At 37.4% G+C, this 12721-nt stretch overlaps 3 protein-coding genes across 3 annotated transcripts; 1 reads left to right on the top strand and 2 right to left on the bottom strand.

Annotated features, from left to right (window-relative positions):
• Positions 1–271: 271 nt before the first annotated feature.
• LOC126619672 (uncharacterized) lies at positions 272–1756 on the top strand. The gene is made up of 2 exons (XM_050288092.1): positions 272–511; positions 821–1756. Exon 2 carries the CDS (start codon positions 828–830, stop codon positions 1326–1328), a length of 501 nt encoding a protein of 166 aa, XP_050144049.1. The 5' UTR covers positions 272–511; positions 821–827; the 3' UTR covers positions 1329–1756.
• Positions 1757–4032: 2276 nt separating this feature from the next.
• On the bottom strand, positions 4033–6890 carry LOC126619803 (21 kDa protein-like). The gene has a single exon (XM_050288219.1). It carries the CDS (start codon positions 5227–5229, stop codon positions 4387–4389), a length of 843 nt encoding a protein of 280 aa, XP_050144176.1. The 5' UTR covers positions 5230–6890; the 3' UTR covers positions 4033–4386.
• A 131-nt stretch (positions 6891–7021) lies between these two features.
• Positions 7022–10207, bottom strand: LOC126619804 (uncharacterized). Its single transcript, XM_050288220.1, has 8 exons — positions 10026–10207; positions 9759–9905; positions 9568–9665; positions 8661–8733; positions 8502–8562; positions 8334–8419; positions 8162–8251; positions 7022–7393 (listed from the first exon to the last, which is right to left on the bottom strand). Exons 1-8 carry the CDS (start codon positions 10131–10133, stop codon positions 7331–7333), a joined length of 726 nt encoding a protein of 241 aa, XP_050144177.1. The 5' UTR covers positions 10134–10207; the 3' UTR covers positions 7022–7330.
• Positions 10208–12721: the final 2514 nt, after the last annotated feature.

The following is a 12721-nucleotide window of genomic DNA, read 5'->3' as shown; positions in this document are numbered from 1 at the left end:
GGATATGTTAAAATTTAAAATTTCAATGTTTTTAATTTTTTGAAAAAAAATAAAAACAAAAAATCGAAACCGAAACCGAAACCGAACCGGAGAAAACCGAACCGAAAAAAAACCGAACTGAAAAAAACCAAAAAAATTTGAACCGAACCGAAATTTCGGTTTGGTTTCGGTTTTGGCAAAAAACCGAACCGATTTAAACCGAACCCACCCCTAATTAAGGGTCCATGTGAAAATTAAAAATTCAAAAAAAAAAAAAGATTTGGTCATCTTCTACCTCCCCCAACCTTCACTTCCTCCCTTATCTCTCCATTCTCTCCTCTGCACCAACCCACCAAACACTCATCTCCTCTCCTCTTCGACTCGTCATACATCCACCATTCCCCCTCCATCTTCAACTCCACCCACCCACCCACCCAACCCTAACTCATTACCATCTTCCCAAAATCGACTCGGCCAGGTGAACTGGATCTCTCTCCAACTTCAAATGAGTATAACTTCTCATTCGTTCCTTGTATGTCTTTAACTCATGAAAATTTGGGTTTGCTTTGTTTTTGCTTTTGCTTTTGTGGGTTCGGTGAGATTTCTCTGTTCTTTCTTAGCTTTTGGGTTTCTATTGGTGAGGACCCAGATGAGATTTTTTTGATAATTCCTAGAGAAATTGAGAAAAAAATCACTTTATAAAGGAATATAAGAAAAGACGAATTTCGATTTTATTGCATTTAGCTGCTTAAAGTTGTTTTTTTTCTTTTTGCTCCCAATTTGTGTGTGACTTGTAGTTTTGCAACTTTTGATTTTTGGGGTTTTTTTTGTGTGATTTTAGGATTTGAATGGCGCATTCCGTGAATGATAATAGCATTGAGAGCTTGATATTTGCAAACAAGGCATTGAGGCTAAGCTTACAGAAATCACAGGGCATAGGGTTGGGTCTAGAGAAAGCCGGAAACCGATTTGAAGAGATTAACCACATATTACCTTCTCTTGAAGCTGCAGTTCGACCCTCCAAAAGCGCTCTCCAGCAACACGAAATATTTGACCCGCAAGACATTGGAGTCCGGAAGCGATTTAGGAAACAGATTTATTGGAAGAGAGGAAGTGGGTTTTGGCGAGGTTCTGGAGAAGAAGCGGCGGTAGGGAAGGGGGTGCCTGCCGCGAAGAACAAGGAGGTTGGAGATCTCAGAGAGCCTTGGAACGTATTGGGTCTTGACGAAGGTTCCAACTCCAAAAATGGCAATCTGGGTGCCATTTTGCAGAACTCAAATGCATCTTTTCTTGAAAATCTAGCGAATGGGATAGAGCCAAATTTTTTGTCTTTGGCGATAAGGAAATGATTTTGGGAAGATGGTAAGGAGTTGGGTGGAATCGAATATGGAGGGGGAATGGTGGATGTATGATGAGTCGAAGAGAAGAGGAGAGGAGGGTTTGGTGGGTTGGTGCAGAGGAGAGAATGCACGAATAAGGGAGGAAGGGAAGGTCGGGGGAGGTAGAAGATGACCCAAAAAAAAAATTAATTTTTAATTTCCACATGGACCCTTAATGACACGTGATGTCCAGTCATTGTCCAGATGAGAGTCACATTATCAGTTAACGGGAGACTTAACAGTCATACTAACGGATGTATGAGACTATCCCAAAATTAACACTTTAGGTATAACTCAGGGATGAAAAAAACTTCATGTATCAAACGTTGAAAACCACGAAACTCGAGGGTAGTAAACTGAGATTTACCCTTTTTTTAACAAATGATATTATCTACATTATGGGGTGTGAGAGTAGGTTAAGTCTCATAATAGATTAGCAATAATGTAATTCAAATTCTTCTTTAGTAAGAATCAAACTTAAAACCTCTTATTTATAAATGAAGAGAATATCATTAGATTAAATTCCCCATCTTAGCTCAATAACTTGGTTGATTACATGAGTATAAAACTCCTTTTATTAGTTTAACAGCTTAGTTGGAATGCAATGAGAGATGGCAGAAATGTTACAACTTTTTAAGTATAAACTTATTACTTTTGAAACAAGGAACCCAAACTTTTATATTGATTTTTGCTTCATCTCTTTTAACGATTATATATGTTCATTGTTCATCATGTGGTCAGTTTTTATCATGTACTATTTATATTTAACTTTAAATATAAAGATTTAGAATAATTTATAGTCACACGATATACAATGAACAGATATGATTGGATAATTTCCAAGATCCTCACAAAGAGAATTCGGAGACGATCCTCGTTCTCTTTTGGCATTGCATTCGTGACAAGTAAAATCAATTCACACCTAATTTGGTCATCTGCAGATTTAAATAATATAATCACATTGCAATCGACATTTTCTTTGGGAAGAGATCCCGTCCCGATCTCTCTCACCAAAACCCACCAATCAATTATTTCGGACTTTTGAAATTTGATCAAACGGTTAAAATTATTATAACTTTTAAAGGGACCCATATTTGTAGCCGTTGGATCAAGTTTCAAGGACCCGAATTAATTGATTGGTGAGCTTTGATGAAAGAGATCCAGATGGGAACTCTTCCCATTTTCTTCACAAAATAGACTAAGCTTAAGGGACGTTTTCGTGCCTAGTTGACTTCTCATTAGTTTTTATATAAAAACTAACTACGGTCAGTTACACAAACTTACAAGACTAAACGTCTGATCATGTCATTCTTATTTATTACAATATACATGTATGATCATCACGTATCATTAAAATTCAGATGTGTACTTTTTTTTTTTGATAAATAAGAACTACGAGAATAATTAGTACCAATATAATCAATGTTTAAAGCCAAGAAAGCGAACAGAGGAGCTACATATTTCCAGATGTGTACATTGTTACGCGGCTTTTGATGATAAAACCTAAGAGATGATTCCAGAAAATGCTTTTATACTTTAGAGTTCGTAAAAAAAATGTGGGAAGATGTGTGTATCACGTTTCTTCCCAAACTAATTCTCTACTGTTCACCACATCACTAACATATTGTTTTTAATTTTTTTTTTTTTCTCCTCTCATTCAGCGGAGGAGAACAACCAGTATATTATCTCAATAGCACAACAAATAATTGTCAAATATTTGACTGATATTATCAATTTATTAAATAGTTATCATGTGGTATCATTCGAAAGAAAATGTCTCCATCATTGTTCCTTTATATACAAGCAGCAATGCAGCAACAAAAGGAAGAGTACTCTAACTCAACGTAGACCAAACATGGCTTATCTATACAACTATTACCAGATAAGATAACAATGACCTAAAATCTGGAGATAATCTTAAGATTAATAGATTTTGATACTGATAGTGATAGGAAAAAGAACAAGACAGCTTTAATAAAGTTTTGGATTCAGAAAGAGTTTGTCACGCTTACATATAAATAAAAAGGGGAAAATATGTCAGTCATATTCTGTAACAAAGCTCCCCATTTTACTTTTTGTTTGCTATTAACGACAAAGATGGCCTTCCGTGCCCCCCATTGTAGCTTTTGGTTGATGGGAGGATGGGTTGATGCAATTCTTGTTTGTGTCTGTCTGTAATCTTTCCTCTCTTATTGTTGCCGTTAAGGCCTGTTAGCCTTGCTGGCTCTCTTGCCCTCTCTGTGGCTCCCTTCTGGTTTAATCTAATCAGCTCTTTCAAAAATAAAAAATAAAAAAACTACAAAATTAATTAAGTGGATATGCGACCAATTGCCCTACAATCAATCTCGCACGTCTCTTGTGGATTATGAATTTTAATGACACTCGCAAATTTTTTTTTTATTTCATGTGTTAGTAAACATTGTATAAGTTAAGAAGCGAAGTACTCTAAATACTTTGTAGTAGCAGCAACAGAATTAGAAATCGTAACAATTACAATAAGCATTCCATGCAAGTAAATATGTCATCAACCCTAATAAGAATTTTCTTGAAGGTTTAGATCCAATAAGATTATTTTCAACCGTATCAACATTCAAGTTTCAAAATTCTTAGTTTCAAAATTCAATACTGCCAAACTTACAAGAACATGGTAATTAGAAAATGCTAATCAAGTAGATTGACAACTTTAATCATCTTGCTTCTTTTAGTTTCACTAATTATATATATAACCAAAAGGGCAATCTGGATGGGATATGTTCTTGCATTTTGAGCTCAACAAAGTTCTCACTAATGACTGATTATAATTAACCAACAGAAAAAGAAAAAACAAACAATATCCCATATATTACACAAGGTAGATGTTCTTCCATTTAACATTTACATATAATCTCTACGGGAAACGATTTTCACACACCCCTTTTCTCCATCTGCACATCTCTATTGTTTCAGTCTCTTGATTCTCGTTTGATTTATTCAATCCAAACGCTAAATAAACAGGGACGTGCAAAGAGAAAAACAAGTGTTGTGAAAATCAGTTCTTGTGTTTTGCAGCAAAGCGAGTAACAAGTGCTAATGCATTGCTAGTGACGTGAGCAACATTATTGACCCTTCTTCTTATAGCATTCTTTATATTCCCATCCATAAAACGACCAGAAAATCCATCAAGGCAAGTTCCTTCATCAGTGAGTGCAGCACTAACCCATGTCTCCACATTGCTCATGTGCCACATGAAGTCCTGCCCAAACGCTCTCCCCATATGCCCTAGTTCCCGGACCGATTGACCGAGCCGGTCGATGCTATCCCCCATGTTTTCTATGCAGTCCTTTACAGCTCTGTACTCCCTAGGCTTGATCCCCCTAACCCTAGTCAGTTTTGTCACAAAAGACGCGGCTGACCGCACCCGGGCTAGGCTCACTGTCAAGGCAGTTTGAGCTAGTTGCCTTTCACTTTGCCTTATTGCACTTGCGTAGGCTGCAAGGCTTTGGACACAGAGGGCAGGGTACTGGGTGGTTCTGCATGATGCTTTGATGAAATCTGTGGAGCTTGAGTGTCTGGCAATGGCGGCGCCGGCAGAGTATGCCGTGCCAATGGAACAAACATTGAAGAAAAGGACTAGAAAGGAAAGGAATATATCTCCGAGTCTTGCCATGTCTGTAGGGATAGAGATGGGTAGGTTTGGATGATTGTGAGAGCTAATATAGAGGGAACTCACAAGGCTTTTTACTTTGTTGGAGATTAAATAAAAACACCGCAAGCAAACATAGAAATGGACGTAATCATGTTGGCTAGAATGGATGTGTTTCTCTTGTTCATTCGAATTTAAATCTATTTTCTCGTAACTTAGAATAGTTCGTAGTAAAATATTTGTTTGCATAAAAGGAAAATAGAAGTGCTCGCATGGACAAAAGTAGGCACTCCTGCCCAGAATCTCTCCTAACTCGACATTGACTAGAACACATGTATTTTCTTTTTCTTTTTAAATTCAAATCTTCCATCTCGTAGTTTAAATTAAGTTAAAGTAACAAAGGAAAAAAAAAAGCGGTCACATGCCTACTTTTCCTTTATCTTCTTCTACTACTTTCCGTCTTTTTTTATTACCTATGTAGTCTCTTTATTGTTGTTTACATTTTTTAAACTTTGTTTGGTTGCAAGGATTTTAAAGATCACCAGTTTTCCTTTGTTTTAAATCTATATCTTATCCTGAATTCGGGATGAAGATCTTCTCCGAATTTTCTTTGTGGGGTCAGCTTTCATTAGATATTGTTTGTATAATTTTAAATAAAAATTTTAAAATAATTTTTGACCACACACGATGAACAGATAGATGTAAAGATCCCTACAATCCTCACAATAAGGATCCATATAAGATCCAAATCCTGAATTCGATTCTTAGAGTTGGTGAATCACTTGATGGTGGCCATAAAATGCTGAAATGCTTATGTGAGTCTTCATAATTCCCAAAAAGATGAACTCGGTGGCGAAGCTACTAGCCCTTTTCTAGAGAAAATAAATCTACATCTTATCATCTACCGTGTGGAGTTAATGTAAGCCTAACCATTTTAATTAATCCCAAAGCACCTAGTTATCTACTTTATTACATTGATTTTTATAGGGTGGGGCAAAAGCAGAATCAAAGTAGGATTTGGCAAACAACATTGTCAGTCTAGTGTTGAGTTACCGTTAATTGGCCTACCTTGTGCAATCTTCCACCCAAAAACTAAATTCTTCAATAACTAATTTAAGAGTACTAATAGTTACACGAAATACTTCAAAAGCGGGATTGGATACTTCTAGGCGACCAGTGGATCGACTGGCTGATCACATAATCCCGCGCCTGAAGGGAAAAATGGGCTTGAAAAACTATGCTTTAAAGGCTTTAAGCATAATATCTCAATTAACTGGATTAAGTAATACAAAAATCCCTACCACCCACCATCATCTAAAAGCACACACAGAAAGTAAGGAAAAATTATGTAATCCCAGAGCTCGTTGACAAACCCAGATACATAGCCACTAACTTAACACAAACATGCACCAATCAGAGACACTTGGTTCTGTCCAAGCTGAATAGTAGCACGCATGCATTTGATCTGTACTCATAATGGAGGAGTATCCTTCTCTCCCCTCATACTTGAATGGTTACAATTCAGCCACATCAACATCTTATATCGATTTTTTTTATAGGGACAAAAAGATAAAAAAACAAAGTGTGAGAGGAGGGGAGGGAAGAGGATGAGAATAGAGGGGGGAGAATCCTACTCCCTCCGTAATAAGCCGGATAACCACACAAAAACGACATATTCTATTTCGCGCTTAAATTTTGGCAAAAAAAAATTCCTGTGGCTGGATTTGTGTTGAGCATCTCTCTGATATATTACTTGGCATACATATGATTGTAAAAAAAGCAGAAGCTCCTGTTTCTGAATTCTACTGCATTTTACTTTATACTTGTCAATAAGTGCTTTCCAAATCAGTAAACACTTTCTCGGATCACTGCTTCTTAAGTGCTTTCAAGGAAATACACTGTTAGTTTCTAATTTCTATGAATCTATGTGTTAAGTGATATATTCATTTACAAGGAAAAGAAAAAACAAGAACGGTGATAGGATGGATGATAAAATAGAATCATGTCTCTCGAACAGTGTTTCGATTAATGAACAAGAAAATTAATGAATCGACTCCATAACCATTGTTTACTAGAATGCATATCAATTTACTACAACGTTGTATAAATCAGTGTCATCCTACCACATATTGACAGCTTTTTGTTTCCATTCATGTGAAACAAATTTCCTGTAACTATCACTTATACTTTTGGTGATGAAGATGAATTCTATGATTTTCTCGTAATAGTAGAAAGATGTAGGATGTCACGCTACATATATTATTGCCTGTCAAAGCATGTAGTAGTACAATAATGTTATTGAACGTCCATCTAAAGACTAATCGAGCACTTAATATTTACCTCCGCAGAACTAAGCTGTGATGTACTTGAGAACAGCCCCACGAACCTTTTCCATGAACTCTGCTGCTTGCTTCTGTAAATCATAAATTAACATTGATATAGATCATCGGAGTTTAGTTCACCACGGATGCAATTACTGAATTAGATTTAAAGGTCACTTTTTGTGTGTTTTACGTGTCTGTTTCAAGAACTCTTTAATTTAAGGAGTTGGTATACAAGATAAGTTGTTGGGTTACTGCTTCACTTGGATCTAAAGAAGATCATTACATCCACTGAAAATGAAGTGACCTAAATATAATTACCATCGATTCAAGTTCTACAACCAAAATCTCTTCCAGCTTTACTACTCATCTAATTCTATCTATAGGTGCTCTTTTCTTTTCGAATACAATGATATATTTACACTAAGGGGTGGAAGGAATAAATTAGTTTTGAACTCGTGATCCATGAGATCGAACCTAAGACTTCTCACTTACAAGTGAAGAGGAATACCAATAGACCGTAGTATTAGGATCCAGGCAGTTTTTTTCCATCGTACAAGACTGAGCTTTGTGTTCATCAATGAGCAGTGTGGTGACAAAAGGAACTAAGTTGCACTTTTTAGGTTGAGTACACAATTAAGAGAATGTACTTCCTTGCATTTTTTACTGCATTCATAATATATTTAACCAATATCACAACATCTACTTTTTAGTTTTCTGGTAATAAAAAAATATGTTGCATAGCATGTTAAAGTTGACTACGGTATGTTTTATTCTCTGCTAAAAAACCAGAAATACAAACAAAGGATGAAATGAATTATCTCGGGCAATATGAAAGAAGCTTTCCCAAGGCGATTTACCTGGTTACCCTTGTGCGCATTTGCTATGTTTTCGTCAAGAAGAGTCAAGAAGGATCTATTCAGCTCGTTGTGTTCAACCATCTCTAGTAACTGCATTGTCAAGATTTATTTAGTTGAGCAATACAAACTACTTAATTGTTAACGCTCAATGAGTTAAAAGGGCAGCACATACAGTTGATTTTACATCCTTTGAAGACAGAACTTTGGTCAGACTTAGCTTTGCTTTAATGAGGTCGGTTTGCATTTTGTCATATGCTTCTGTAACAGAAAATGGAGCACTTCAGTAAGCAGGCAAGAACACCAAGTCTTTATCAAAAAAGTTCGTGAACTCTTAACAGACCTGTCCCTTCCTGCAGGGCCTTCTGCAATGCTTCCAGCTCAATCAATCTATCTTCTATATCCTGAAAAAACCATCACAAAACCGAATGCATAGTTTCGGTGAAGAAGCTGAATGTATAGTTTCAGAAATTAACCCAAATTTATAGATTCAGTAAGGAACCTGAGTTTTTGAAACAGCAAACCGAAGCTGACCTAGCTCATATTGTAAGTGCGAGAAAAACTCCTTGTCCAATCTGCATATAACATATGCAAGGGGAAAAATTGGGGAAACGAGGATGGTTTGTGGAGAAACTTTTCATAAAAAATATTTATAATATGCATAAATAATACAGAAGAGATAAATTGGAGTGCAAGAAAGAGTAAATGGGAAGCACTAGTGCCACTTTGAGTTAATTTAACTTGGGGAAAAAATCAAATGTGCAAAACCAAACAAATAACAAAACAATAAAAAGTAAATGTTTGGCATATTGATAACTGCATTTGCTCAAATGAAGTGGCTTTCTAATCGTTGTAAGTTGGCAACTAACTGGAAAGTATATCACATACAACTGAAAAACCTAAACTTCATGTGATATATCAATGTTAACAGTTCGTTATATGAGGTCTATCCGTCTAAATGAGCTCTTGGCCACCTTCGTTTCCAATTGGTATCAAAACCTGGTTTTACCACACGTCTGGGCGAGAGTCCACTGATGGGGCAACTTATTGAAGGATTTTAAAAAACTTAAAAACATTGGCATTACAATAGTATAGTGAAAGCCGCCTCGAAAGGGTGGAAAGGGCTACTCAGGTCAGCGTCAGATGGGATGAGCAAACGAGGATGTCATACACGGAAGAATGGAGTGTGAGGGATCCCAAAATCCCACATTGAAAAGTAGAAAATCTTCCCCCCACTATACTATTTCATAGGCCATAAAGCCATACATACACGCATTGTCCACGCACAAAAAAGTGAGCTGCTATCAAACTTTTTATTCATTGAAGCATCTCCTCAAACAATTGGCGTGCATTCCTACTTTTTTGCTTTCTAATCAGTCTACACACAGAAATGGGTTTAAATCACCAACCTTGGCCTCAACCTCGAAATCTCGAACTCAATCTCCCGAGCTTCAGTGTTGAGAAAGTACTCTATCAACTCCTCCGCCGTATCTGGCGCAACCCGGGACTTCAAACAAACACAAACACAAAACAATCAAACCCAAAAACTAATTATTTAACAAGTGTTACAACAAAATTCAAAACCCAATTGTCAATTTACTTCTCTAACAGTTCGACGCCGCTCTTTCTCTTCAATGACTTGGCGTTCGAATTCTTCTCGAGCATCGGCGTCTTTTTCCAACCGCCTCTTGAACTCTATCCGAGCCAAATGGCCCGTCTGCGGTGGTCCCAATACACCCTCCGGGTCCTTCCTTAGATTAAACAACAAATCAAATTCCAAAACACTTCAAAATTTGAGTAAATAAAAAAAAAATGTTATTCTTCGGATTTTCTATGAAGTTTTGGGGAAGCAGAGTTTGAGGGGTACCCATCCAATGCAGGAAATTCTTGCGGCCCTCGGACGACGCGGCGTCGGCCTTTTAAGTAGAGCTGAGCTGGTGGTGGCGATGCCAATGCTTAGAGTTAGAGCAGCCATTGTTTTTGAAGCGCTCTGCTCAGCCTCTGGTTTATGCTGTGTGTATTTGTTATCCGTTTTGGGGTGGCAGAGAAAGGTATATAGAAAGAAGTTCGGGCCGGGAAATACAACCGTTGTCTGAACTCTCTCTCAACCGACTAAAAGGTGCAAACAGCAACAATGAGCAGCACCTTTTGCGGGCCCAAGTGATATTTTTGGGCTTCAATTTGAGTTTTGAGTTTGGGAGCTTTGATTTGGGGATTTGGGTCTCACTTTGTCAAATAAATTCAGCCGCAAACCCACTCTTAACTTGGAAAACTATAAATGGACATTTTTTGTCCTTCCTCTTTTATTTGCATATTACAGTCTAAGTAGTATACCCACTATGCAGACTGAGTTTTGCGGTCAAATCAATCAAATCAAGCTTACAAAACTCAACAAAATCAAATCCCTACCGTTTGCACCCAAAATGTGCCTATTTTTACTTATTTGGGCCATTAAGGTAAAATATGGTATTTGAATGATTAATATGCAAGAAAGCTAACTTGGAAAGATATTTGGCTACAAGTGGATGGGTTTGGCACTATAATATTGTTTTTCCCATTTGTTTGGGTGGTGGAGGTTTGTCAAGCCTTTGTTTAATCAAGATACATGCATGTATTGCAAGTGGATGGGAGAGCTTTCAGATAAGGATAATATGAAAGAAGTCAACTTGCTTCTTTTAATTGTTAGTTTATTACAAGTTGGGGAGACATGTGCTAAAAACATGTGGTGGAAATGCAAGTTTCCCTTTTAAATATTATTTCTACATGCAAGTTGGCAAAAGCAATGCAAGCTGCCCAAGTTTCTTTCGGGCAAGTACAAGGTTCTCAGCATGTGGCTCTTTTCATATCTCTATTTAAAGGGGCAGATGCACAAGGATTATGGACACTCAAACAAACAAACAAATACACAAACTCTGCTCAAGCCAGATTTGCATACGAAGCCGTAGTCAGCACCAAGTCTTCATCTTTTCAGGATCAACCTTCACCAAAAGCCTTTTTTATCTAGTTTATTAGCTTTGCTGCTCACTTACAGCATCGATCCCCTTTGTAGTTTTCATGTACAACTCATCTTCAGTCATTTAAATTACAAGCAATCTGCAATATTAGTCACTTTCCTCTGTCATTTACATTTCTGAATAACCTTGTCATTTACATATTGTTCTATCTCTCCATATAAGTAACGTCCTTATTTTTAAGGCAAAGAAATAACCTTGATTTGAGCGACTCCCACTCAAATGGCACAATCTCTTGATTTGAAGTCAAAAGGCGCAACCTCAATCATTCAAATCCCATCTACTAGCGGCATCTAATAGTGGCACGCCCGCACCCACCAATCTCGTATGTGAAGTAAATCCCCGACTTGCCCGCGAGGCCCATGGCGGATTTAGGGAGCAAACATATTTTGGCACGCCCGGTGGGATCCTTATATGGAGTTAGATCATGAACAATCCTTATGTTCATGATTTTTCTCAACATGCTTTTTCGAAGTATGAGGAAGAAGACGGTGTTGAAGAGCGCCCAAGCTATGGATATCACATAGCGCCAACCTATGAGTTGCCAACTTATGGGTACATGGCTGAAGAGTACTCAAGTCCCATGGAACATGATTGTCGGCCAACTAATGGCCATCAAATAAATAACAATCTTGAAGATTGGCCAACTTATGGCTATGATGAAAGTTATTATTCTTTTGAAGACAATCACATTCATGAATACTATGATAGGCCAACAAATGGCTTTGAGTATCAAAATGTTTCCAATGTGTACATAGAGCCAATATATGAGATGTCAACTTATGATCATCCGGATAAAAAGCTCTACAAGGAGGATGTGGGCAAATTAGAGAAGGTGTCCAAACTCCATGTGGCAAGCATCAAATATGGTGAAGAGGTGACTAAGTGTTTTAAAAATGTGGAGGAAAGCTATACAACTTTTGGAAAAATTTTGAGAAAGTTGATAGATCAAATGTGTCAAATCCCCTCTATAAAGCACACTCACCCTACTACAACCAAAGAAGAACAAATCATACACGTTGATGAAGGCCAAACAATGGCCCCACCCAATGAAAAATCCATGAAAATGGATATGGTTGTAAAAGACCAAGCCAACATATCGAAACCGATAACAACTAAGATGGAGCTTATGGCTATTGTAGGCCAAACACCAACACTCAGAGGGCTAGAGCCCACACCTCTTGTGGAGCCCGAAGAAGAAGAAAATAGTTCCCACACTCTTCTCCGCCAACACAAGCATGTCATTCATACCAAGATCTCAAGAAGGGCAAAGCTTGGGATCAAACATGAATGGCCACCTCCTATTGTTCCCAAGCTATATGGTATGACCAATTTAAATGGTGGATCTAATCCCTCTACACTCAATTTTAAAAAGAGAAAAAGATTTGAGTGTTAAGAGATATCTGGGCAATCAAGGGACTTGACCAATATGCCCAAGTGGGGCTTATTTTGTTGTTTCCTCTTTTGCCTGAAGTGGAACTCCTTGTCTTCCTTTTCTTCTTTCTTTCTCTCTTTCCTTTTCTTTCTCTCCTGTTTCCTTTTGCCCGAAAGT

This window comes from Malus sylvestris, chromosome 4 (assembly GCF_916048215.2).
Source record: "Malus sylvestris chromosome 4, drMalSylv7.2, whole genome shotgun sequence".
Classification (NCBI taxonomy): Eukaryota; Viridiplantae; Streptophyta; class Magnoliopsida; order Rosales; family Rosaceae; genus Malus; species Malus sylvestris.
This window is presented reverse-complemented; position numbering and strand designations above follow the sequence as displayed.

Bases quoted from the DNA above. Each gene is read 5' to 3' on its own strand.
- LOC126619672 (XM_050288092.1), top strand. From the start codon at position 828: ATGGCGCATTCCGTGAATGATAATAGCATTGAGAGCTTGATATTTGCA.
- LOC126619803 (XM_050288219.1), bottom strand. From the start codon at position 5,229: ATGCAAACAAATATTTTACTACGAACTATTCTAAGTTACGAGAAAATA.
- LOC126619804 (XM_050288220.1), bottom strand. From the start codon at position 10,133: ATGGCTGCTCTAACTCTAAGCATTGGCATCGCCACCACCAGCTCAGCT. The intron at 9,906-10,025 runs GTACCCCTCAAA...AATCTAAGGAAG, and splicing joins GAATTTCCTGCATTGGATGG to GACCCGGAGGGTGTATTGGG. The intron at 9,666-9,758 runs GTAAATTGACAA...GTTTGTTTGAAG, and splicing joins GGCGTCGAACTGTTAGAGAA to TCCCGGGTTGCGCCAGATAC.